The sequence below is a fragment of the Rhipicephalus sanguineus genome, chromosome 2 (genome assembly GCF_013339695.2).
Source record: "Rhipicephalus sanguineus isolate Rsan-2018 chromosome 2, BIME_Rsan_1.4, whole genome shotgun sequence".
Lineage (NCBI taxonomy): Eukaryota > Metazoa > Arthropoda > Arachnida > Ixodida > Ixodidae > Rhipicephalus > Rhipicephalus sanguineus.
The window spans coordinates 996,939-1,024,006 of record NC_051177.1 but is presented as its reverse complement, the minus strand read 5'-3'; the positions used below and the strand labels follow the sequence as shown (position 1 = coordinate 1,024,006).

The window sequence follows — 27,068 nt, the reverse complement described above, 5'->3', positions numbered from 1 at the left end:
AAGTAACCAGTTACAGTTACTGCGAAAAAGTAATGTCGTTACTTTTTCATTACTGTATAAAATAAGTAGTAGATCACAAAACAAATGATAGAATTCATTTAATAAAAGCATACAAAGGCATGCGGGTAGCCCCCGTGCTAAAACCCTAGACGCAGGAAACCTAAAAGGGAGGCCAACACAAGCAATCGTTGTGTACGACTTACTTTGTCGCATCAGTAAACGCCCCAGAAAATACTGTATCTGGAAAACAAGGGTGATGCACTGGACTGACAGCAGTATCCTAGGACGCTTATTAACGATACCTAGAAATGCGGGCGAAGAGGAACAGGGAGTGCGTCACGAGTGAAGACTACGTCCATTGTGTGTATTCCCCATGTTCAAGGTGTATCAAACTCTGTTCGGAGAGCTCTGCATCCGCTGGGCATACAAACCGTTTTTAAGCCCCATTATACCTTGGGACATGTGTTCGCAAAACCCAGACCACACACCTGTGCACGATCAGAGCGGGGTTATAAACATGTACAATGCGGGGATTATGACGTGACTTACATCGGCGAAACAGGAGGGAAAAATGGGATATCAACCCATGCAACGCGTTCTAAGACGGGGCTTGTTAAACACTGCTGGACAACAGCTTTGACAATGGGACGTGTGAACGAAGGCGAGGCACCGCAACGCATCGGCTTGCAACAACCTGAGGATGCATAGTAAGAGAAACGTCTATGTCATTTTGTTAATAATTGTTGTGTCAAGTCGGAGTAAACCTTTTACAATCAGTTCCAAAGAGGTTTTAAGGGGGGACGTGGGTCCTAAAATTTTTTCTTTATTTTTGAGTCAATATGAACCAAACTTCACTGTCTTGACCAGTTTTTTACGCTGATTTCAAATCTGTAATTAGTTTTTTAATAGCTGCACTAGTTCAAAAGATCTCGAGGTTCGAAAAAATAATTAGTGCCTGCTTCTTACGGGGCTTTTAGGCAATTTCGACCTACTAAAACCAATATGTAAGTGCATGGGCCCGATGCCCAGATCATGCTGTAGGGGGTGATGCTATTTTTATTCCCTTGAGAGCACTGTGAAGGTCAGAAAACAGATGAACACTCACTGGTGGTTATTTTTTCTGATTCACTCTCATTAGTATCTTTAATTAAAATTTGTAAAATGGTGCTAGAGTAATGCAAATAGCATCACCCCCCAGATCGTTTCAATACGAGTAAAATGATACCAAATTTGTGATATTTACTCAGCAACAACATGGAAAAAAACCCCGTAAGGCTGAGTGCGTTGAGCAAAAATATCAAACTGAAAAAAACGCATTTGAAGTTTCAGACAACTGTAACTTTTGTGGAAGTGCAGCCACAGCACTAGTGGTTATATCATTTGATAGGTTTCTTCTTCACGAGAACAGCCATACCAAATATGTGACCATGACCTGCCAATGTACTGGCAAAATCTTCTTATAAAACCACATAGTGCACCCAGTACCAGAGTGATAAACGCCACCTTTAGCAATTCATAGGCCTGTACCAATTCCTTGCAAGCTAAAGAAATACAAAATTTGTCTATGAATGTGGCTTTGCAACAGGCAAATAAAATAGACAGAGAGATTAAGTCTAAAAAGCACGTGGGTTATTTATTAAACCAAAAATCAGTTATTATTGTCCAGCAATAGCACTTGGCTCTACAGCAGGCAAGGGCTGTACTCGGGGTCCCCTGCTGGTTCGTGTAATTTTGAAAGTCTGTGCTTGGTGTCACTACTGTATAAGTGCTCCTTTTGCAACTTCCAATGTCAGTTTTTAACCTTCTCAAGGCTGTGGAGCACAAATCAATTTCCCAAAGTGTAACACGGCGTCTCTGCAATTTCGGTGTTGCTCTGTCAGGTCGTGGTTGAAGCGACTACCGTTGCACCCTTGTCGACAGTATTTGTGGCCCTAATTTAATGCATTTCACTTCAAATGACACTAATTATCTTAGCACCACTATCACCAGCTACCTTCTACGAGAAACGCTTCTCGCGCGAGTCGCACCTATGATAATGAAGCACAGGCTTTGAAAGCAGCCTATACCCTCTGCCTTGAAAAAGGTCACTGCTTGAGCCGAACTCGGAACGAAGCACAAGCCCAAAGAACGTTTTTATCACGGATAAGTCTACGCGGATAAATTCTGTGCCATTTTCCTTGCCGCCGTTCACCAACGTCCAACGGCTTGAACTTCCGCTGCTTCGTTGCGCGCTGCGATGCCAAGCGCTCCTCCCGTCGCCGTATTTCCCGCGCACTCGGCAGTCCCGCATAGTATGCCATACGAACGCGGTTTCGAATGCCACTGAAGCGTTGCCTAATGATCCGATGGCTGCAGCTTGACCAAGGGGAACCGGGCGGTTCTCGTAGACTCGACGCTCCGGTAGCGACAAGTAGTTTCGGCATCGCGCCCTCGTACGCTTGGCGCGTCTTCTTTACACGAGAATCTCCGGATGTGCCAGCACAAAATAAGGTAACTGTGTGTCGGCGGGCCGCACGAACGCGAGCGTAAGCAGAGGAAGATGACACTTGTAACAACACACGAGCACACGACACCGGCAACACGGCAGCCGGGAGCGCAGAACAAAAATACAAAATGGCCGCCTCGGGTTGCGCCAGCCAATGGGAGGCGCAAGAGAAGGGGCTCGCCTCGCGCGCGCGCGCTCTGGCCAATGAGCGTTCTACAACCACCCTTCGGAAAAGCGCCGATAGCGGCCGTTCTGTTGCAGCGACGCCATTTTGAAACGCCGCAAAATGTACACAAAGAAAACAGCTTTAAAACAAGCCAAAGATGGCGGCGATCAGCCAGCTGCTGCGCCCGCGGCGCGCGCGGGAAGTTTGAACAAATTTTGCCTGTTGAGATGCATTTTGCGGCTCCCGTGGCGTCTTAAAAATAAGTTTTAACCCATTTCCCGGGCGAAATCGGCGATAATATTTTGAGGGCAGCTGCTTAGGGGTGCAAACATGCCTAAAATGCGTTTTTCTCAAAACTGATTTTCTGTCCATTTTTTACTATTCTAAGACCCGCGTCCCCCCTTAAAAGGTTGCTTCGCTAGTTCACGGTATCGGTGGCTCTTGGCAGTTTTGCACGCTGCTGCTTTTCTAGCCGCATAGCTACTACATAGCACTCAAACTGTCCTCGACCAGGGCCACTCCAAATTACACTGCTAACCAATACACAGATTTCAAGCACCTGCCGTCTCCTCTTTCTCCAAGAAACGGCTAAGATCCCAGCTTAACGCACTATAAGTACAAATTATGAGACTTTCTCCAAAATTTAGCAGGATGTAACAAATTTCACCTCTTGGTGCAGTTTGGCATAAGTGGTACCATCAAGGCATAGATGCCATGCCTACCCATTATGACTGCCCTGAAATTTCTCCCTAAAAGCAGATACAGATAGACCGCTTATAACATAAGTCGCCGGAGTTGTGAATATACGCACTATAAGTGGTACCGCACTATAACCAAAACACTGAAGGAATAAGCGCTAAAATTGACGAGCACAAAAAAAGCGCCAGTCCTTTGTCTGTTCTCCTTTTGTGCTAGTCAATTTTAGCGCTTATTCTATCAGTGTTTATGGATAACCAACTAGCCCAACAGTCTGCTCGGCTAAAGATAACCAAAACAACCTTCTTCAAAGGCTGCACTTGCGCAAAACGTGTTGAGCATGTAGCCTCGCGTGTCCGATAATTGACACACGCTATTCGGGGCGCTTACAACGACTTAAATTTCCGAATGTTCAAAAATTAACCGCCAAAAACCCGCATTGCCAACGGAATGAACATGGGGGAAAAAGCAAGCAAAACAAAGCAGCGCCATCGTGGAAATTCGCCGACTACGTTTCAGGCCACCTCGAGGTATGCGCATTACAAAGAAACTATGACGAATCGAGACTGAAATTTCGCGTGCTGAACGGTACCAATCGTTCAATTTCACGGGCGTGCACCTGATGTCCAAGACATTGCAATCGAATCGGGAACCACCGTTCGAGAGTCGCATGTGCTATCCATGCCCTCGTTTTCATTAACGATATGATTCCCTTCCCTTCAAGTGCAGCCATCACAAAGAGTTTCGCGGATTCCGCACCAAACCGCAATTTCTATCGCCTGCGACTGCTACCGAAAAGCAACCAACGCTGATTAGGTTTAGCCTGCGGTTCAGCATGTTGTCGTGGGAAGTTTGTCCAAGACAACATGAAGATCGGACGCCGAAAAGATCGCACTCAAGCACTAACCCAAGAACAGCACGTGTAATACGAAGTTTGTGTTCGCAGCCGGGAGATCAACGACGACAAGAGCCCGCCAAGCTCGTTTAAGTCCGCGCACTGGCAGAAAAGGCAAAAGCTTGGGTCATGATGCCGTAAAACTTTTCAATTTACGGACGAGCAAGCGTGATAACGACGACGCTTTTCCCAACAGGAAACTTAAAGCGCACTTGATGAGGACGCGATCGCACATTCCATGCGGAGCGCGCGGCTGGCAAGCGGCCGGAGCCTTGCCGGCGCCGGTGCAAAGGCTTCTCCGTCGCCTAGGCAACCACCATCCTTCCCCACCCGGTGAGCCCGCGCAGCGTTGCCGCGGTCTTTTTTCTTTTTCCTCCCTTCGCCCCTCGTTTGTTCACTGCGCGTGCCCTCGCCCATCGTAACGACATCGTCGCTCCCTCCCCAGCAGCGTACCTCCTTTGAGAACCGCACTTGCTACCGCATTATAAACGGTATTTCACCTTGGGAGACTGCACAATAAGCGGTATGCGTATACATCACGTTCTATGGGAGGGTAAACGGGAGTCGAAAAAGACCGCATTATAACCGGCCCTGCACTATATGCGGTTACGTTATAAGGCTTTTTTTCCTTTCTGTATGTGTGAAGTATTGCCACTAGTTCTCACCAATTCCAGAAACAATGACCCTTAGGGAAAGTAAGAGTTTCTGAATTTAAGGCAGTACCCGAAGAACCCTGGCTTCTTCGGGTACTGTGTTGTAACAAGGTACTGACCTTCATCAGGTGGCCGTGCATGTCATGCATGATAAGCGTTGCACGCACGTCAAGAGGCCTGAAGCAGCGTGGATCAAAATCTCCTTCTGGCAGCCGTGTAGGTGTGGGTGCATCAGACTCCATGTCCACATAGTCCTGACAAGCCCCGAAGTAGTTTTCCTTCAGCTGCATCAACAGGTGCAGCACTACACCTTCCAACGAGAGCACCTGCACAAACCATGTTGCCAGATTTGAAACAAGTTGGCATGCATTTTCATCATTTCAGGCAATAAAGTGAAGCCACAAGACTGTGCAGTGAAGTTGGCCCTGCCATGGCCTCACAACTGTGTCTCATTTCCCCTCAGCGTCTTCTCCGAATCATTGTCTCAGCTCGTTGCCAACCAGACACCACCGACCTGAAGGCAGGCGGCCGTCAGAATCTTCAAACGCCTTTTAAAAAAAATGCGTCTTTTCTGTAGCACTTAGCACCATTTCGCTGAGCACTGCAAATCCTTCATCCGTAGCACTGTACGTAGATATGCACTCGTTCCACACACTTTTGTTCAGAACACATGACTACAACAACAGCAGCTGGGAGAACACTGCAGAGCTAACAATGCGGCACAAAGAAAGGATGCTGTCGTTCCTCCAGTCCGCCACGGTTCGGTACGAGACCTACGGAAATGCACATGCTGCCGCTGCTACTCAACACACCACGCCACGTAATCATAGCAACGCCGCCATTGTGACCAGTGGATATGGCCAATAAGACCATTTCCTCGGTACTTTTCTCCCAGCACGCGTTGTGTGGTGCACTTCCAGTTGGCTTTCGTTTTGTTCTGGTTGGACAGTTCTGCTTATCCACAGGTCACAAGAATCTGCCAGGACAAATTCGTTGTGGAAGATATCTGGAACGTTTCTGGCTATCAAACGCAAAAAAAATATTATGTGCGCTCGCCGCCATCTTTGTGAGGACTCGACGGATCGCAGTGTGGGTGCTTGGGGACTTCACCTTCGGCTGCCTTACGCCTGCCGTTATCTTCTGAAGCCCGTTCTGCCGTGCGAGATGGTGCAATTACAAGTGGCGGCGAACGTACCGCCGCATGTCTCAAGAAGGATGCAAAACTATAAGCATGTGCATGCGCTGTAGTATGCGATAGCTGCGAGCAGCTGTTGCTTTCAGGGACACTATCACTTTCCTGAGATTTTGCATCGTGTTGTGCCACAATTGTTAAATGCACTGCGCAGAGTTGAGCTTGTTAAGCGGTTAGCGGCGCGGCAGTTTTCTTCACGGATGGGGTTAGTCATGCGTGAGCTTGCAAATGCACATCATCGTATCCCAAATGCGAACGCTCGAGAATATAATTCCACTCTTCAGCAAACTTAGCCCCGTATTTCCATGGCAATGCAGAGAGAACGGACACTGCCACGACGATAGCGTTTCTTTACATTTATGCTGGTTGTCCCAGCATTTGATTTTGCAATATTCGGGTTTTCTCGGGGTTTCGACTACTACGATGTTGTTTCCTGTCAGGACCGGAACTAGCTGGCTGACCACTGGCTGCCAGAAGTTTGGAAATCGAAGAGTCTCACTTTGTTTTTTGAGAAATAAATGTTGCCTCGCACATGCACCTCAATATGGGCTTGTCAGCCTCAATTTTTACTGGCTTTGGATGGTACATTTATTTTTCATGTTTTTTCGGAAACGTATCAATGCAGTTCTACTGCATTACAGGGGCCATGCCACGGTCACCCAAGACTTTGCAGTTTTCAACGAAAAATAGAAGGGTCTATTGTGCCTATACATATATGAAAAATAGACTTTAAAAGAATATTCTGGTGCAAAATAAGCATTAATATTAACAGTCCCTGGCTATAAACCCCACCGACAGTTGGAGACAGCCATTTTGCCATGGCGTGCAGCATGATGCAGAGCCGACGTCTTCCATCAAAGTTGCAGCCGTTGCAATTCATTCAATTTCAATGCCAAGCTGAAAAAAACCTGAAATAGCTAAACTGCATGTGCAGCTGAGCACATGGAACAAAATCGTTCACTGGAATGCAGACGCTCGCACAGCAAGCAGCTCGTTACGTCACAGTTCGCTAAGGTGCCAGTGTTGCCCGAATCACAAGCCCCCCACGTGTCTGTAAAAATATTCAATTATAAATTAAGTGCTCGACATAATGCACTAAAGATTCACCAGCTTGTCTGTGAACGCACAAGGATTAACCCACATAACACAGATTATGGTCAAAATTGGGTGTCATGGCCCCTTTAAGGTTTCTTAGTGCAGCTTGTATATGCCATGATTTTAAGTACAGCTTCCTCATATGATTAGCTTCAGTCACATGGGGTCCAACACAGTGGTCATACTTGCTGCAATGTTCTGTGTGAGAATCTGCAGTGAAGTTGCTTATGCTAACTATACACTGACAAATTATTTCCACCAAGTTCTTCACCTTGTAATTGGTAGGGCACTCGGAACAAGGCACCTGGTAAATTAGTCCGAGGAGCTTTTCTCTTGGAGGTGACTCTTTTGATTGGGAATGAGCCATCCAAGATGCGACGTGTGCCGCGTGGATAGATTCCTTCCCCAACACACGGGATAGCTGTTCACTCATACCCTGCACGGGTCAGGAGGGTGAAAAAGAGGCACTTGTCCCCCTTCGTTCAAGGACTGCCAACACCCATGGACGCATGGAACGGCATTGCGACAGGGATTCGTGATGGCTCACGCAGAAGCAAGTTTGTAGGGTGTGTGAGCGGTTCACACATGCTCTGTCAATGATGAGAGTGGTCCTCTCAAAGAGTTGCTCATCTCCCTCCAAATGGAAGACACGGCAAGGAGGACAAGGGCACATGGGCAGGGGGGTGCAAAAGGGGCACTTGCCTTCCTCAAGCCACATCAACCCAGCCGCGATGCAACCCGGCTTTGCACCCCCCAACACAAATTAGAGTGAAGAAAGCTTATGTAGTTGGATTAGTAGTGCTTGACAAGGAAAACCTTGTTCCGGGCACAGAACGTTTAAACAAGAAAGGACCGAGCGCACATCTACAACCTCAGGTAGCAGGAATACAATAGGCTGGAGCAGAGAGAGGAAAGCAGTGGACACATGCACTGAAAAGGAGCGTAAGTGCACCCCTAGCTTTGTAATAACCAAGCTGCTGTGGATAGCTGTGTAGGGCCAGATTACTACACTGGCCTAGCAGGTGGCCAGCCCCTTTCATGTGCACGCTCTGGGATGCCTGGGTCCAAGCTGTGCAGCAGGGTCTCCTAAAACGTCAGTAGTACCCATAGTTTCCTTCAATGTTTTCCCCAATCTCCCAGTTGTCTGGCCTCCTCCTTGAAGTACACGGGCAGCTCACTCGCACAGTATGCAACAAGAAGGAAAGTGTGATGGAAACACCACCGGATTTAATTTCACAGGAATCTTTCACTACCCTGTCAGACATGCGCTGCAATGCACCCAGCATGGCGTACTTCCTCAAGGCTCAACCAACTTTGTGCAACAGCAGATGCTGCTGTGAGCTGGCTACATACGTATCCCCCTCGTGACTTACTCGGCATATAAAGATAAGCTCAACAAGTGAGCCTCACGCATCAAGCTGCTGAACGGACTGCATAGGATTTCGCAGTGTGCACTATATCAATCTGTGCCAAACCGCTCAAAGTGAGGCAGCTCTGCTCCACTCTACTTGAAAATGCTCCACTTTTGCCCCAAAGGCGAAGCACTGACAGCAATGCATCTATAGAAAAGGTGCTATCAATTTGCTAAACTAGCAAGCATGCAATACACTAAAGGAGGGACAGATCTCCCCTTTTCACGCATGCTCACTTGCCGTTCTCACAATCATATCCTATGGCACAAAATAGGATGTTATCGCACTTGTGCAGACATATTTTCAATTGGAGTTGCCCTATAATGGCTACTGCAATAAAATTGTACTCAATTTACACCCCGGTATAATTCTTGACATGTGCACTTGCCCCAAGAGGCATGCTCAAACCACTTGAGCATTTTAACAAAGAGCTTCGTGGTGAGAAGGCTGTGTTCTCTCAATCTCAAGAGGTCTCAAATGGCAGCCTGCTGTGGAGTATTTTGGGCAAAGCTTTTAACCACTCTCCATTCCCTCGGATGGTAAGAGGCTTCACTTACCGATGGCCCAATCTCCAGCTCCAGCGAAAGGACATCAGCAGCCATCGAACCTGGGTCAAAGTCGTCGGGTGCCACCAGCGCGACATGCTTCTTGGGAGGCCGGATGGGCGAAAGCAGCAGCTCTTCCTTCTCAGGCGTCGTCACATCAAAGTCCAGCGGGTGTGCAAAGTCCAGGGGAGGAACCGGGTGGTAGGTGTACTGCAGGCTGAGGGCCACTATGGGCACCGACACCACTTCCACCCATCCCTTGCTGCACAAAGTTCAGTTCACTAGCTGATGCAAAAAGTCAGCAAATATAAAACGCTCTCTTCTGTAGTAGGTGGATAGCAAAACGGGGCGTCCTCTGCTACGGCACTTCCGGTTCGAGGCCTCACTCTTAGCTGCTTCAAGGTGCCTGCTGTTCAATTTAACTGGAGAGGAAACACGTGCAATTCTCAATTCTGCGACGCGTTTGTTGCCGGTTGTCGAGGGATTGTGTTCCTGATTTCTTTTGCGAATAGGTACAAGGTATTTCGCAGTTTATAGAACAAAGCGATAAGTAGAAATGGGCAAACACGGGGAATGGTGAGAGGCGGGTCTCGAGCGCCGCATGCGAGTGTAGATTAGAGTTACTGTACAGTAACTTTAATGTAGATATACGGTTATGCTTTAAAACACGCAGTAATAGCTTGAAGGAATAGCTTGATTTAGTATTTTCGAGCACAAATGGTGCCTACCTCAGAATCGCTCACACATATGAGCAAACGTGTCAACGTACGTAAGTTCCCAAATCACTTAAATACTTCAGACAAAAGTACACGTACTCCGCCCGATCAAGTACGCCCATAGGCGTGCGCAGGGTTCCCCTTCAGGGAGGGCAAAGGTTCATCGCGGCGCCCCCCATCCCTACTAAGTCAATGTATGGGGCAGACTTTGCGCCCCACTCTTCAGAGGTGACTAGTGGGGTGCGGCCACCCCCCTGCCCCCCCTGTCCCCCCTCTGCGCACGCCTATGAGTACGCCGATAGAGTATACTTGCATTGTATATACTGCATAGCCTACTTTTTGACAAACTTATAAAAACTGCTCATGGTACAAAACGGCCGCTCAGTTACTGATATCGTACGACGTAAAACTACCAAAGTCGCTTTTGAAGCAACGAGTTGCATGGTACGGCGTCTCTAGTAATTCTGACACTTGCAAGCGGGAAGTGCCAATATCTTTTAGTGGAAAGACAAATGCATTTTGAGTGCGCAGCATTTCACATGCATTGAAACACAATGCTCGAAGGAACGACATTTACCTAAAGGAAGATTCAGAGGCCCAAAAGAAAAACCAGAAAATTACGACAGTTAATCGTTCACTTTTAGGGTAAGAAACATTTCACAATTGCCATTCATTATATCAAACCCGCGATGGTGTCCTTGCAACACAAAAGTAAATGGATAATTTTACGGGTTCAGCAAAATGAAAACAAACTGAGTGGATGTTTTATGACACTGTGATGTGCAACAATTTTTTACAGGTCACAAAACATGTGCCAAAACACCCTTTGCTGTGAAACAACATGCATGTGTCAGGAGGTGCATGCCACTCGAACGAAGAAATGACCGTTCACACCTTTATAACGACACCGTAGTGATTGCATTTGTTATTCAACTAAGCTGCACAGCACTCCAAAGTATTATGCAGTAATTTGTGAGAAAAGGGCACCGCGATTGCTAGAGGGAACACACAGAAAGCAACGGCACTAGCAACAGCGGGCGTTCGGCGGCACGGCATCTCGAACCGGAAGTCGACGCAGACAAGCGCTGTAGCCCACAATCCTTTGCGAGAGCCACGATTTTGCTATCCACCTATTGCAGGCAACCCCACTACAAAGCCAATTCGGAACCACTGCAAAAGAAGTGCATGGCTGCTACTCATGATAGCAACGTGGCTGGAGCTTTGTCCACAGTGCCGTAAAATCCAGAGCAGGCACCCCCCTCCCTTTTTCGAGAGATTTGAAATATGTGCCATTGGCTTCACTGTTTTTATTCGCCCAATGAGGGCAAATAACAGCAAATGCATGTTTATTCAAGAAAGCATTCCGTTGGAAGCATGGTTGTGCATTTTTTATTCTTTGGCCGCCATCTTAAATTTTGATCTATGCCCAAGCAAAGGCTGGATTCTTTTTCATCTAAGGGAGGGCACTTGCTCGGGATTTTACGGTAGTTGCAGTAAATGGCAACGCTTTCCACGTGGCGCATGTCAGCGGCACTTTTCTCCACAGTAGTACTGTTTTCACTAGATGCCTGTCAGCCACTATCGTGCCTTTAGAGCTATATGAACGCTATCCATGATCACACTAGTACAGCAACCATGGTTTTGGCTGCAGTGGATGCAGTGCTCATCAAGCACCAACTTTGTGGAGTGCAAAAAAACAGACAAATGAGGACTGATACTGACTTTTAACTGCATTACTTGGAAGCAAAAGCCAAACCATTTTTCAGACATGTAAACATGTTATAAAACTATCAATGATGACCACAGAGAAAATGAATTTTTATTTGCAACATTGACATGGAGCACTTACACAAAGTTAAATCTCAATATAATAAAATCCGCTGAGTCGCAACTCATTGCCCTGGTCTTTTTCTGCAGAGCAGCGAAATTTTGTTACACTGAAATCCCAGATAGACATGCTGCTTCATATCGAGGTCAAAAATGCATGGTGATCTATAGAGATGAAGCCGCTGAAAGTGAAATACTTTGTTATATCCCGTATTTTGTTACACTGAAGTGTTGCCATTTTTCTTAATTGTACACTGCCTCTACTCACTCCATTTCTGCATGCCTAAGAAATGCAGTCTGATCTAAGTTTGGAGTGCGCATGTATTTTTTAAATCTCAATACAGTCGAATCCACTCATGTCTGAAGTGCCATGAAAATTCTATTCTGATGTTACTTTTAAGGGCAGCAAGGCTTTTTGCCCCTCTTCTCAACTGCTGAGACAACATCAGGATTATATCTCCTGTAATGCTGCAGACATTCCAAGGACCCCTCTAGTCTGGTATACAAAGGCAGATTTTAGCTCAAGCATATCGCTTTGCACGTTGTTGCCACGTTGCCCCCGGGCATCAGTAATGTCGTGGATGGCTTACTTGTGTGTACACCTTTTGCCATGGCGTACGACGACCTCAAAGCACAGTTCTGCAGTGTCTAGAGGCATCCCAGCAAACTGGGTTCAAGCAGTTCTTTTCTCAAGAACTCCCGTTATCAACAACCCTCCCTCACAGCAGCTGCACTAAGTGTGTCGACTACTTGGCGAGCACTCTTCACATGAAAGCCAGCCTACTATTTTGCATGAACTGTTGCCTCCCACATTCGGCACGCATGGCTCTAACTAGCAGGCTCTAATGATACCAATCTTGAGTGGCTAGCTACACTCACTGATCAAATCTGGCTGCATCATTGACAAACTGTCTATCATCACTGGAAGAGCCTGAGAGCTGGGAGACCAGCTCTCGTGCCACGAGGAAATGTTGACGGCCTCACCACAGTGCTTGAGAAGCTCACTGCAATGCTGACCACCAACTTCAGCGTAACCGCCCACTTTCACAGTCTCACAAAGCTAGGGTGTAACAGCCAAAATGTGATTTAAAGCAATCTTTGGAGCAGGAAAATGTTGCTCTTGAAGCTGAGAAACCCAAGTTTCAAGAAGATTACAAGAAAGAAAACCTGCGTTTTTATGCACCAAATCCCACATTTGGGGCAGTATAACAAAGAAAGATTACTTTTGCAACAGAAAACAAAAGCATGACCAAACCATTCAACATCAGCGTAATCATACTTTAGCTTCAGTGGACAAGGTCCATAAATGATGAATTCTGCAATAACCCACAACGTGTGGTGAATTTGTACTAACATAGGTTGATCTAAATGCTTAGAGGATTTTGTTGGGCCAATGCGGCAAAAGTGAGCTTCTTTTGTTACTGCAAGCGACGTGCACTCCGTATAATGTGGTGCATTGGTGGCCCCGCGCAAGGAGGCGGCGGCGAGAGGCACATTTACAGGCCATTAAATGCATGCAGTACGTTTATAGCATCATGCTACATGCTCTAGTGAGCAGAAGGCTGTAGATGCTTATCGTGATAGAGTTGTCAGCGATAAGTTCAACTGGAGCATTCGTTGGTGCCTGCCATATCACACATGTGCTTTCCAGTGCTTACCACTAAAAGGGTCACCCCAGTGACACCAAAGCAGTGGCATAGTACCAACTTGTTCGTGAGTGGGGGGGCAAGCCTCCATCACTTTGTCGACCATACATATATATATATATATATACACTGCACTGGAAATAATGGGTAGCGGGGATATGGCTTGAAAGAAAAAAAAGACGACGACGGGTTATTCATAAGAGCTACATTTCGGTGTTGTCCAGAGTGTAATCTCTCGCTGCTCAGCTCTACCGTCTGAGGACTTACCGCCTACCGTCTGAGGAATACCAGAAAAAGGGGCGAAGAGTGCTTTAGCGTGCCTTCTATTGCCGTACATGATAGCGAGGTTAGGTTTTTAGATAGCACGGTATCTTAACTTTTCTGGTGCTGGAGAGTACACGTGGTCTGCGTGAGGCTCTTTATTGTTCCAAGATGTCAGCTGACCTGCCGTTTCATTGGTTTTGTGTGTCACATGGGTGTGAGGGTTGAAGTGTCCTTTTTTCGTTCATATTTTCTAATAAATATTCAGTTGCGAGTTAGCGCTGTCGTTTGTCTCCTCTTCTCTTGTGTCCATGTCGTCGTTGCGCTAAGTTAAACATGTTCAAGTATTGTCACCAACTGGCCCAGCTATCAGTTCTTCTACAAAAAACACACACACACACACACATATATATAGAGAGAGAGAGAGAACTTCATTCGCACTCAAGTTATTTGATGTGATTTTTCATATACAGAGATAGAATTTGGTTAGCAGTGTTTAATAACATTATAAAGAAAGTACAGTCGGTTCTATGGAGCATACACTAGGACAACCATATAGATACGTGTTATGCAAGTAATAGTACCGCAAGCAACACTTTTTATACATTACCCACACAACTTTATGCACAAATACGATTATGTCGATGGCAGCCTCCCCAGAAGTAGAGATTTGTATCATTCAATGAAATTTGGATAACTTCTAGAAGCTGCTCATGACTGTACCTTTCTTTTCTGTAATTAGTACTACACTTTCTTGCAAAAATTCAGGTTTGTGTACCTTATGTTTTGTCTTGTTCGCTCCTAGTCGAAATGTTTGTAATGCATTATTATTATTATTACTATTATTATATTACTATTATTGCGATAGCAACTATATGGACACTCCCGGCAGATTTTTGCCATCGCCGTCATGTCCCTGATATGTATATGTATGTATATATTAATAAAAGCCACAAATAAAAATAATTCAGAAGAAATTCTGAATAGCTCAACCGGGGTTTCGAACCTGCGACCCCTCGCTCCACAGCTCGCTGCCTTAGACAGTTACGCCATGCCTAATTCGTTTTCCAGGGTACTAACGGCAGAATACAAACAGACGCGGCATTGGGTGAAACGCACAGGATGCCACATGTGGCGAAATTAAAATTATGCGAGACACAGGCCATGCTGCATCGTTGCCCGCGCTGCGTTTACGTCGTATCGCTGGCGAACCAAGCTAGTTTTCCATTTTGGTGTTGTAGCGCCACGCCACTCGTGGCCAGTCGGCCAGGAAAAAAGAAGAGCGTCCTGTGGCTCATGGTGGCGCAAGCTAGAGGGAACACTTTGGCTCTTGTAGGCTTATGCCACAGGAGGGAAGAAACGAGACGGCTGAACCAGAATAAGCTAAAAATTACAGTGCAAACGCACAAGACACCCACGAAGAAAACAAACGTAAGACACAAGCGCTGAGCAACAACTGCTTTATTCTTTCATACGCCAATGCATATATAAGCCCAAGGCTGACTTACCGCACGTTGTTGGGATCCGAGGCGCCCAAAGCCACTGCACGGGCATTTCGCCGTTCCGCGAATCCTTTCCCTCTCCCGTTCTCCCGCGATGGCAAGTGGCGTCACCTTGCGGTACGCGCCGGCTCTCGTGATGGCGCTGCACGCGGTCTCGGAGCTGGAGATTCAGCGTGACTGATGCACGTGAACGCCAGGACGAACTCTCTCTCTCCTCGGGCGCCGCTGGGTAAGCACGCGTTTCCTTCCGGTCCGACGTCTCCTTTGGGAATCGCCGGGCTGTAGCCTGCCTGGGTGCCTCGGCATCCTCGCGGGCGTGTTTACCTCAGTGTTAGCTACTGTTCGTACATTAGGCCAAAGAGCGGTGCCTAGTGCTCGTGCGCGGTCGTACCACGCCGAGCCGCACTTGCCGGAGGCCCTCGCGTACGGAGATTGCCCTAGCTCTCGCGACCAGGCCCAGTGGTCACCGCGAGAGTGCGCAGCATAGCCGCGAGGGACCTTTTCCCGAGCGGCGTGTAAAAGCTCGCCATTGCCAGCTGCGACGTGCTCGCGGTCCCCCTTGGTGTATCGTCCGCGTGGGAAGCCCTTTCATTCCCCGTGCCCCGGGAGCGGACACTGTACTGTGTGTGTTGGGGTGCCGCAGAAGGCAAACACAGTGTTCGAGTGTGGGTCCTCCTCTCCTTAAATTACCCTACACCGGTCTGCAAAGGCAGCCAGTCATCGCCCATGCATGCAAAGGCGTTATGCAATGAGCAAAGCTAACCTCAGCCCAGGCCCACAACTGCTGCTAATTACTCTACAAATAAAAAAAGGCAAAAAATAATAACACAATACACTTGAAGTACACTATACTACAATATGGTGCTACGGAAGGGGGTAAAAGAAATTAAGGCGAGTGTTCGTGATGCTCACACGGGAGAGCGTCCACGGCGCGGAGGGGAGGCGGCGCATGATGTTGTTGGCCAGCGTGCGAGGCAAGAGGCCTGTTTGATGTCCGCATGCCCGGAACGGGCTCACCTTCGGCTCGTCGATCTAGTCGACGACAGACCCGCGAGTCCGACGAACGCCGCTTCGGTGGTGGTTCGGGGGTCCCGAATACCCGGCTGGATGACGAAAGACCTCGGTGGGACTGCCGGTCGTTCTGCTGTAAACCTGACGCCAAACCAAATTGGCTGCAAGGCGTCCCGGCGTCGGCAGAGAGCCGGGCGCAGCTGCCGTGTCAGCTAGCCTCGCGCAGCAGACGTGAGGCAAACGGCAGCAAGGCTTCTCGGCGACGGCCGAGACAAGGACACAGCCGGGCGGTCCGCCTGACGTCAGTAGGTCCCCGAACACCTCCAGGGTCCATGGCGATAGGGTGAAGGTGGTTTCCTATGGTGTCGTCACCACGCCGCACACTTCCAGGGCACGCACAGACGCACTGCGCACGTACACACACACACACACACACCTCCGAAGACGGGCCTCTCCCGATGCGCCACGCGATGGAAGGCGCGTAGCGTCCTTCGTCCCTCTCCCCCCGCATAAGCACCAGTATTCATGACCCTTTCCGCAGGCAAAAGAAAAAAAAAGACGGCGAGAAAGTAAACAAAACAAAATTATACTCAATATGCGGAAAAAAATATGGGGAAAAAAAAACACATCAAGTATAAGCTGAGCGCGCGCGGAGCGATGCGCTAAACGTAAGCAGGCGACGGTAGACGCGGCCCTGTGGCTCGCTAAGCCTGAACCCGCAGTAGTCTTCGACTCCGGTGAGCATCGAGGCTACCACACTGGAGCCCAACGCGGTATCAAAGGCTCATTAAGCCTTTGATTAGACTTAGCCGAGTCAGCACGCCTTTGCGAATCAGGCTCGCCGTGTTACCCGCGTTATGTCTGCTAGGCGTGAGTTTTGTCCGCTGTCGTTTTTAGCAGATACCGCTTTGCTCGAGAACAGGGCCAGTGCCCCCTTCGAGCAGCATGCGCAACAGGCATTCCCCGAGAACGGTGCAACGGCCTGTATCCCTTTTGAAACCGCGCCGCTTATCGAGCTGTGAGCAATTCCCCATCGCTCGACCGCGCCGTTAACGCACCAACAGCTTCCTTTGAAGCGGGTGCACAGACGCTGCTGCAAAATGCCGCCCAAATGATCCAAGCGCTCTCGGGAGCTTTACAAACACTTTCGGCCGTTCCGAAACGCGCTCACCACGCTGTTATGTTGCCTGTGCCAACTTACAGCGGATACGGTGATCTGCTCAGCGCCCGAGATTACCTCGATTCTCTGTCACGTTATCAGAGAGCATTGGGTTTGGACGATCAGGAGGTGCTCGGGCGCGTTGTCCCGGCCGCACTGACTGACACGGCGGCTAGGTGGTATCGGCTTTCAAGCCACCGAGCAGCAACCCTCGATGAGTTCCGCGCGGCCTTCCTGCGCGAATTCTTACCCACGGACTACGAGAGTAGGATGCGGCACGAGCTCGAGCACCGCACGGAAGCTCCTGATGAGTCGCTTCAGGAGTACGTACACGCGACGGAAGACCTTTTCTCTATCGCTGAGCCCGGAGCTTCGAACGAGGAACGCGTCGAACAGGTGATTAGGCAGGCGCATCCGACCTTTTCGGCGTACCTGCGCGGCAGCCGCTTCCGAGATTTAGAGGAAATGGCCGCCAAGGCGAAGCGCATTCAAGGCGACATTCTCGCCGCGCATGCCTATTGCCCACCACCGCCAGCCAGCGTGGCCCTTGAACCGCGCTGCGCGTGGGGAGGGGCCGTAACCTTTCCCCAACGGCAACAGCCCACCGGGGCTGCCTTTGCGGCTCCCGCTAGAAGCGGGCACAGTTGGGAGCTGAGCGATCGCGCTTTAGATCCCTACGCGTACGCGAGGCGCGCAGCAGCCTGTGCTGCACCGGAACTCGACGCGCGCGAGGAGGGACGCTATTCAACCCAGCGCATCGCTGAGGGTGACGCTCGTCATAACAGGTCCTTTGATCAACAGGCGAGCCGACCCCTGCCGCTAGAGGCTGCTCCGCCTCGAACGAGGGACCGCGACGGAGCACCTTCCCTTTCCCGAGACGGCGTGCGCTGCTTCCACTGCCGCAAACGAGGGCACATAGCGAGGGAGTGCCCCGTATCTAGGCCTCCTGTGAGGCAGGGAAACGGGAGCGCGGGTCGTTCGTGAAGGCACGAGCGGCCGAACCCTTGCTTCTCCCCTCCGCGTACCGGGCAAGCAGCCTTGCTGGTGCGCACGCGCCGTTTATTTCGGTCATTATTGCCGGCCGCGAATTTTCGGCGTTGCTGGACACGGGCGCGAGCGCTTCGTTGTTTGGTGAACAGGTGTTGTCCCACTTGCGGAAGCACTCGGTGCGCTTGCGGGACTGCCGAACGACATTCACCCCTGTGAGAGGCGTGGCCCAGTTGGCTGGCGCCGCAAGGTTGACGGTCAGATGGGGAGATCGAATGAGACGCACATGTTTCATTCATCTTCCAGGGCTCAGTGTTCCTGTGATTCTCGGTCGGGACTTTCTCGTAAAAACCGGTATCGTTGTGGACATTGCGAATGAAGGTTATCGCGACGGACCTTCTTCCCAGCTGAAGCCGTCATCAGCCCACCGGCGTATACAGTTGCCTGTGCAGCAGAGGCGTCGGAACCGTGTCGCGTGCAGAGTTCGGGGGCAGGCTCCTGTGCTATGCGCTCGTTGGCTCAATAGGCCTCCAACGGTCAAGTTTGCGCAGCGCCGTCCTCCGCCCCAGCGGAGAGAGGGGAAAGCTTCGGTAGCTCGGACGGGTCGCGCTTGCTTGGTTTTCCCATTGCGTGCGTGGAGTACGTGCTCCCCGGGGCTTTTATCTCGCATTTTTCACTCTATGGGTGCCGGTCATTCATCGTACTGGAAAGCAGGCACGCAGTCCTGGTGCATTGTGAACTGTCACAAAAGTTTAAAAATGACGAAGAGCCGAAAACTGCTTGTCAATTTCTACCGTTTCCAATGCAAGCAGTGCGAAGAGCAGAGGCGTCAAGAGTGGATTAAGACAGCTCGCCGCACTAAGCGATGCTTTCGCGGCCTTGTCACCTTGAAGCAGTTTTTGTCGTACACAGTATTACGAACTATTAACGGGGAGAAACGCGATGGCCATGCTCATTTGAAAGAAAAGTGCGTTTGTGAACCAAAGCTACAAAAAATAGACAACCGCTGTACATTTCGAGATGGCGCGCTGGCTTTCCGAGTCAACCATTTGTAATGTGACAGCAGCGGAGCATGTTGGCTTAATACACCACAGTTTAAATACCGTACCGTGAGTACTACAAGTGTTTTATTCTGCTGATGGCGGTAAATTAGCCATCGCGGCTCACTGTAAACAGAATTATGCTGCATGTTTGCACAGAGCGTTTATATTGGCCTTGCATGAGCCACGCCGTGATTTCTTAGTAGGCTGAGGTGTTGTGCTGCTAAGATCGAGGTCGTCGGTTCGATTCCCGCGTATGGCAGCTGCAATTCGATGGGCGCGAAATGCAGTAACACCGGCGTACTTAGATATAGGTGCACGTTAAAGAACCCCAGGTGGCCGAAATTAATCCGATGTCCCCCACCACGGCGTGCCTCATAATAATGACGTGGTTTCGGCACGTAATATATGGGCGCGTGAGCCCGCGGCTCACGCTCCTTGCATGCGCGTGGGCCGCGGACAATATACAGTTGCCGCTGTGGAAACGAGCTGAAAAAATAAGCAAGGCGGCAATTAAATTTTCGATGGCTTCGCGAAATCAGACGCGCTTATCATCGGGCAGCACAAATCTCGGCATAATCATAAACATGCGCGATCCCAGTGGGTATTGTACAGTATGATGCTGACCAAGCGAGCAGTCGAAACAACCAAAGCGACATTGGAATCAACGAAAACGGTGCGTGATCAGGCGTCGATATTATCCGAAAAGAAACATGCCTCTGCAAGAAACATGCATGGTCGAAGTGGGCATGAAACATTTTTTTTTTTATGCACGCATCCTTATGCTGTCTCGTGCCCCAGTGTCTACCGGGAGCCTGGATTCTGGCGCGACAACCGCTAGCGGTGCCTTTGCGCAAGCAAGCGTTGGGGGCGAAACGGAGGCTTTGCATTTTCCGACTACACCGACACCGACAAGCGCAAAAAAGAAGCTTTCGGCTCAATCAGTCTGTTTTGTTTTGTTTTTTTATGTCAGTTCAGTCAGTCAGTCAGTTCAGTCAGTCAGTCAGTCAGTCAGTCAGTCCAGTCAGTCAGTCAGTCAGTTCAGTTCAGTTCAGTTCAGTTCAGTCAGTCAGTCAGTCAGTCAGTCAGTCAGTCAGTCAGTCAGTCAGTCAGTTCAGTTCAGTCAGTCAGTCAGTCAGTCAGTCAGTCCAGTCAGTCAGTTCAGTCATTCAGTCAGTCTGTTCAGTCAGTCAGTTCAGTCAGTCAGTCAGTCAGTCAGTCAGTCAGTCAGTCTGTCAGTTCAGTCAATTAAATAGAGGCGGCTAAGAGTGTAGCTGTCGTCGATGTCGCTACCGCTACCATGTGTATATCTCCTAACCAGAGTAGTATGCCTTTGTTCCCAGGCCACCGGTACCTGGGTCCCGGGAATCCACAGCGCAACGGAGCTCCGGTGGACGAGGACGACGGCATAGCCAAGTCGCACGACGAAGCCTACGAGCGGGCCACGAGCCACGAGGACGTCTTTGCTGCTGATCAGGCATCTGCGGCTCTCTTCTTGAACGACTTTAGACGCACGGGTAACTGGCACTCCGCATTAGGTGCAGTTGGTCTGGGCACGAAGAATATTGTGGAACAATACGTCTTGGGCCGTAGTCTCTATGGAATGCCAGGAGATAGACGGAAACGTGCACATAACGGGGAATCAGATACAGCAGACGCAAAGCGATACCAGCCTGACTCAACTACCGGCGACGCCCAAGGTGCGCAGATGTCGCAGCAGATGCACTCAGACGCCCCCACCCGCCCAGGCGGAGCAGGAGTTGGAGGTGACGGTGAAAATTCGACAGAGCTCGTTCAGCAGATTTTGCGCGTACCTCGCGACCACGGAGTGGTCACAGTCTTCCGTGACAGCAAAATACTCACCACATGGGCCTACACAATGCTGAAGACCAATTTAGTTTATGACACCGAGAAAACGTTTCCAGGAGTTCTGACTAGCCTGTCACGCTTGCCAGTGGACCGGCCGTATCTTTACATTCCTCACGGCACCTACCTTAACCTACCAGCTCACACAAGAGCTGTTAGCTGCTCTGTCAAGGTAACCCCTCATGGTTTACGCACGCCATGAAAGACTGGCTCTTCGGTTGTCCAACCCGTCAACTCTGACATGCTAGTTTATGGCCTTAGCTCCGTCGGACTGAACCACTACTTGGATACCAGCATGTGTCGTGTGAAGAAAGGCGAGACAAACAACCCGATGAAGCCACAGTCTTATTTACCATTTCAGGAGAAGGACCACTCGGATCTGGCTAAGAGCTACTGGGGTCTAAAGATCACACCCGGAAACGAGGATCACGATGGCGATGACGTAAAGAGCATACCTGCGTGCATGGGTGTACCACGTCACAACTTTGCTTACGACTTTATTCACATTGACAAGGCAAGTCCCCGCTTGACCAAGTTCGTAAACCAGTTTCCGTTCAAAGGTCACGTGGGCACACCTATAGTCCACTATGAGTACCAGTTTGGAAGTGACGCATGGCTAAAGATGGGTCCAACTTATAACGCAGGAAACGAGTTACTAACTCGTACACACCTTGGCCTGCCTGCTGACGTTGTATCCTACACCACTAGCAACATGTCAAACTACGAATCGTACGAGCAAAAGCCAGATACCAACATCACCATGCGGCTTCGACCCGACGATATGCACACGCGCCACGTGAAGTATTTGGACCCTATGGAAAATACTTACTTCACCCGAGGTTTAAAAACGATGGCGCACTCAACTATTCAACCAAGTTTGAGTTTTGGGGTATTGGCAGTAAGCAAGTCTAACAAGGACGACCCAGGCAGTACTGAAACGTTTCAAGACATTGCCGCCTTTTTTCAAATTGACACAGAACTGGTGGTTCACTCTGACGTACACACCATAGTTGCCGACAGTGTTATTTTACCCTCGAACGTGGGGCCTTACTTGCGTCACTCCAACGAAAACATCAAAGCAAGTTACAACAGCCTCACACGTCACGGACGTCCAGTCAACCTCGCTCGCACGGAGTCCGAAGTTACCGAACACAAGGCAGAGCTGCAGAAGATTGCGCAAGCTCAAATTAATGCATCAAAAGAAGTTGCTTCAAGAACCCTACGCTCGGTGCCATTTTTCCCACAATAGATCGTTCTGTTTAATAAAAGCAAAATAAAAAAGCAGAACTTTTTTTTCGTTTCTTATTTACTTCACAATGCTGCGCCGTTGTCGTTGTCGTCGAAGCCTAAGAAGGGATATATTTAAATATATATATATACTTTTTCTGAGTGGAACTACAACGACAACGACATACAAAAAAAAATAAAGCCATGTCGTTGTCGTTGTCGTCGAAGCCTAAGAAGGGATATATTTAAATATATATATATATACTTTTTCTGAGTGGAACTACAACGACAACGACGTACAAGGAAAATACGTGTTTAAAAAGCGCCTTTGTTGTAGAAGAAAAAAAAGACTCATTTATATTCCACTGAGCGCCATGCAGGAGACGGAGAATAATAAACTAGTTGTCGCGCAATCGTAACTAGTTCTAGACGGGTTTTTACACTAATTATAAAGGGCTTCCAAGGCCGCCGCGAGGGGTATATAAAGAGGTGTGCAGCAGCTCAGAACTCACAGTCTTCAACAGGCTGTCCACTCAGGAGGACCTCAAGCGGACACTCAAGACGCCTTCAGTAACTTTTTTTTTCGGTTAGCTATGCTATATTCTGAATTCTTGCATTTTTCTGCTTTTTAATAGAGACCATGGCAGAATCACGCAAACGTCAGCTTGACGATCAAGAAACAGAAGATGAGGTACCCCTATATTACCATTTGGAATTATTTTTTGGTGACGCCATCTATATTCCCAGGGACAAACTACAAAGTTTATTGGTTCGAGCGACGAGAACAGTACCTATGACATTAATGAAACCCTGGCGGCACTTGCGGAACCTGATCGAGGCGTGGGAGAAGTATCAGATCCAAACGTGTCCGAACCAGGAACAGGGGTTGGAGGAGATGGAAAAAGTTTACAACCCCCTCCACGCTGGGCACTGCAGCTACAGTCAGTTCCAAAACGAAGAAAGCTTGTGCATGATGTGTTTCCCGCTCGAGACGACGGAGAGGCTGAGACAATTTGTCACGACATTATCAGAGGATTCGAGCAAGGGCCCACCCAGTACGGAATCGCTGCCGTCGCACTCCACACACGAGGAACTACACTCCCACACGTCCACGTCTTACACGACTGCAGCTGGAGCAATGGCACATGCCGATGTGTTATCTTCGCTGGCTTCGTCAGACGACCAAATCGCTTGTCAATTTGGTCTACAAGCGCCAGTGCATGGGACCTCTACCATCTCGTCAAGTATTTCAATAGTGAGCCCCGATTATTGGAATACATTAAAATGGGAGGAAATGATTGGGGTCGCGACGTTAGAAATGAAGTTTTGGGACAACTCGAAGGTTCTGGACACGAGCCCGGGCGAGTTTTGGAAATACTGCACCCGAAACTTCCGCATTCAGTTGCATGTGACGACGCCCATGGAGGTCAGACGAGCGGTGGAGACACTGACGAGGTACGCGCAAGAACGGGTGCAAAGTGCCGAAAACGTTCAAAAGGAGCGTCGGAAGAATCCATCTACGAGTGGCTACGCGAAAACCCCGTATCGCCGTTGACAAACATTGTGCGCACCCCCAAGTGGCTGGCAGACCCGGTGTTTCGGTTCATTCGCCTGGACGACAAGCGCCTGCAGCGAGCTATCCAGGTGTTTAATGACGAAATGTGCTCGTACACCACCTTGGACTTTATTGAAATGTACCAGCACACCCAGCCTCTCTTTGATGCCCCACACGGTGACCTCGCTACCTTTTACATGGATGTGCCCGCTTCATTTGATGCCATGATGGAACTATTAAACTTTCAGTTTAATGGCATCCACGAGGAAGTGTCGGCCTTTGTAAACAAGCTATATAGCCTGGTCGAGAAGGCGGTCCCCAAGAAAAACTGTATGGAGATTGTGTCCCCTCCGAGTGCAAGAAAAAACTTTTTTTTTTGATCCCGTTCTTTCCTTTTACATTAACCGCGGTACGATCTGTAACTTTAACCGCTACACTAGCTTTCCACTTCAGGACACCGTGGGCCGTCGCATCCTGGTGTGGAACGAGCCAAACTGTGAGTCGTCTGCTTTTGATACTGTTAAAAAAATTTTTGGCGGTGACGTAGATTCGGTGGCGGTCAAGTACTCGGCTGATCAGACCATTTCCAGGACGCCCGTCATTGTGCTCTCGAACAACGAGGTGTTTCCAGATGACGAGGCCTTCAACCACCGCATGTGGCGCTACAAGTGGCGAGCGTGTCCTCCACTAAAGAAATACGACAAGAAGATCCACCCGATGGCCCTGGTCCTCCTGTTTGATGCTTTTGTACTCGAAGAAACATACGTCGGCACGCGCCAGCTTGATCAATAAACAGCTTTCAACCTATCATCCTGAGTACTTGGTCAATGCTTTGCATTTTCCGACTACACTGACACCGACAAGCGCAAAAAAGAAGCTTTCGGCTAAATCAGTCTGTTTTGTTTTGTTTTTTCATGTCAGTTCAGTCAGTCAGTCAGTCAGTCCAGTCAGTCAGTCAGTCAGTCAGTCAGTCAGTCAGTCAGTCAGTCAGTCAGTCAGTCAGTCAGTCAGTCAGTCAGTCAGTTCAGTCAGTCAGTTCAGTCAGTCAGTCAGTCAGTCAGTTCAGTCAGCAAAGTGGTCATACTGCATGTGCTACCTCGACGACATCGTGATTTATTCACAAACCTTCGAAGAGCACTTGGCCCATGTTGCCGATGTGCTCGGGAGGGTGAGGGCTGCCGGGATGACGTTAAATCCCGCGAAAGCCCAATTAGCGCAGACTCGAGTTCAGTTACTTGGGTTTACGCTGGGCGAAGGCTCCATTGAGCCAGACCGGGAGAAACTTCGAGCAATCCTCGATTTCCCCGTGCCCAAGGACGTACGCGGCCTGCGCCGCTTTCTTGGAATGGCCAACTTTTACCGGTCGTTCATTCCGTCCTGTGCCCGAGTGCAGGCGCCCTTGACCAAGCTCTTGGGTAAGTCTGCGGTGTGGTGATGGGGACCTGAGCAGCAAGAGGCGTTTTGCCGACTGTCTAGCGCCATTGCGGAGACAGCGCAGCTCAAGCTCCCCGACCTGACCAGACCGTTTGTTGTCCAGACTGACGCGAGTGATCTGGGATTAGGAGCAGTTCTCCTACAGGAATACGATGGCGTGTTGCAGCCGCTGGCCTTTGCCAGCCGCTCGCTGATACCCGCGGAGAAGAATTATTCCGTGACTGAGAGGGAGTGTCTCGCCATCGTGTTTGCACTGCGGAAGTTTGATGTCTACCTGGATGGGACGAAGTTTGTGGTGCAAACAGATCACAGTGCGCTAAGCTGGCTGATGCGGCTCCGTGAGCCTGCGGGCAGGCTGGCGCGCTGGGCTCTCCTAATACAGCATTATGACTTTTCAGTGCAGTATCGGAAGGGTAGCACTAACGTGGTAGCTGACGCGCTATCTCGTGCCCCAGTGTCTACCGGGAGCCTGGATTCTGGTGCGACAACCGCTAGCGGTGCCTTTGCGCAAGCAAGCGTCGGGGGCGAAACGGCGGCCGAGCCGCCGAGCGGAGCGAAGGGTGAGTGCGCCGACGAGCAAACCTTTTCCGCGAGCCAGGCAAGCAGCACGCCGCGAAGCGGGCGAGAGGGTGAGCAACACAAAAGCGAACCCATGACGCCGATGCAAGCGGCAGCGATGGCTGCAGTCCTGAGTGAGAACGATACCAGGCTCCCCTTTGGGAGAATGGGAATCGCTTTCAGCAGGCAAGAGCTACTGAAGGCCCAGCAAGATGATCCGTTTTGTCGCGAGTTGAGCGACGGTCTCAGGGAGACGGAGCGCCGTGACGCTGCTGGTAGTGCAGCGGGCGCAGGGGGACGGGAACCAGCATGTGTCTGAGTCCCCCGCGGATACATACTTGCTGGACCATGACGGGCTCCTGCTGAAATACATAGCCACCGATGAGGAGTCCGTGGACCCGTTTAAGGTGGTTATGCCCAAAAGTCTGAGAGCCGCACTGTTGCGATCCTCTCACGACGAACCCATGGCCGGTCACCTGAGTGGCTCCAAAGTTTTTGCAAAACTGAGCAAGACTGTGACCTGGCTTGGCATGAAGCGTGACATTTTCCGCTATTGCCGTTCCTGCCATGTCTGTCAAGCGGTGAAATCAAGGAATGGCAAGCCGCCCGGCCTGATGAAACCGATTGTCAGTGAGCGTCCGTGGCAAGTAGCCACCTGCGATCTGATAGGGCCGTTCCCCAGAAGCAAGCAGGGGTTCATACATCTGATGGTAGTCGTGGATCATTTTTCGAAGTGGGTGGAGTTGTTTCCGCTTCGGAAGATGACAGCGCGAGCGGTGCTTGAGAGGCTGCAGGAAGTGTTTTGTCGGTTCGGCTTTCCGGAAAGACTGATCACTGACAACGCGTCGTATTTCACCACTCGGGTGTGTGGTGATACGTGCCGTTCCCTAGGAATTAATCACTGCACCACTTCGCCCTACCATCCCCAGTCCAATTTGACGGAGCGAACCAATCGTACGCTCAAACCGATGTTGGCGGCCTTTGCCGAAAGTCAAAAAGACTGGGCAGACCATTTGAGTGAGCTTGCGTTCGCAATCCGAACCTCCGAGAGTCGCTCTACTGGTTTCTCTCCCGCTTTCCTCAACTTCGGAAAGAAGTTGGCAAATCCGGTGACCAGTGTCATGCAATGCCAGCTCGGAG

At 49.7% G+C, this 27,068-nt stretch overlaps 1 protein-coding gene across 2 annotated transcripts in view; it reads right to left on the bottom strand.

Moving 5' to 3' along the window:
- LOC119382338 (transmembrane protein KIAA1109 homolog) overlaps positions 1 to 27,068 on the bottom strand; it is a 961,129-nt gene that overhangs the window by 923,979 nt on the left and 10,082 nt on the right. For both annotated transcript variants that reach the window (XM_049412180.1, XM_049412181.1), the window contains exons 2-3: positions 9,152 to 9,401; positions 5,015 to 5,221 (exon numbers count right to left, since the gene is read on the bottom strand). In XM_049412180.1, coding sequence (XP_049268137.1) covers positions 5,015 to 5,221; positions 9,152 to 9,401 — 457 coding nt within the window. The remainder of the gene's footprint in view (positions 1 to 5,014; positions 5,222 to 9,151; positions 9,402 to 27,068) is intronic.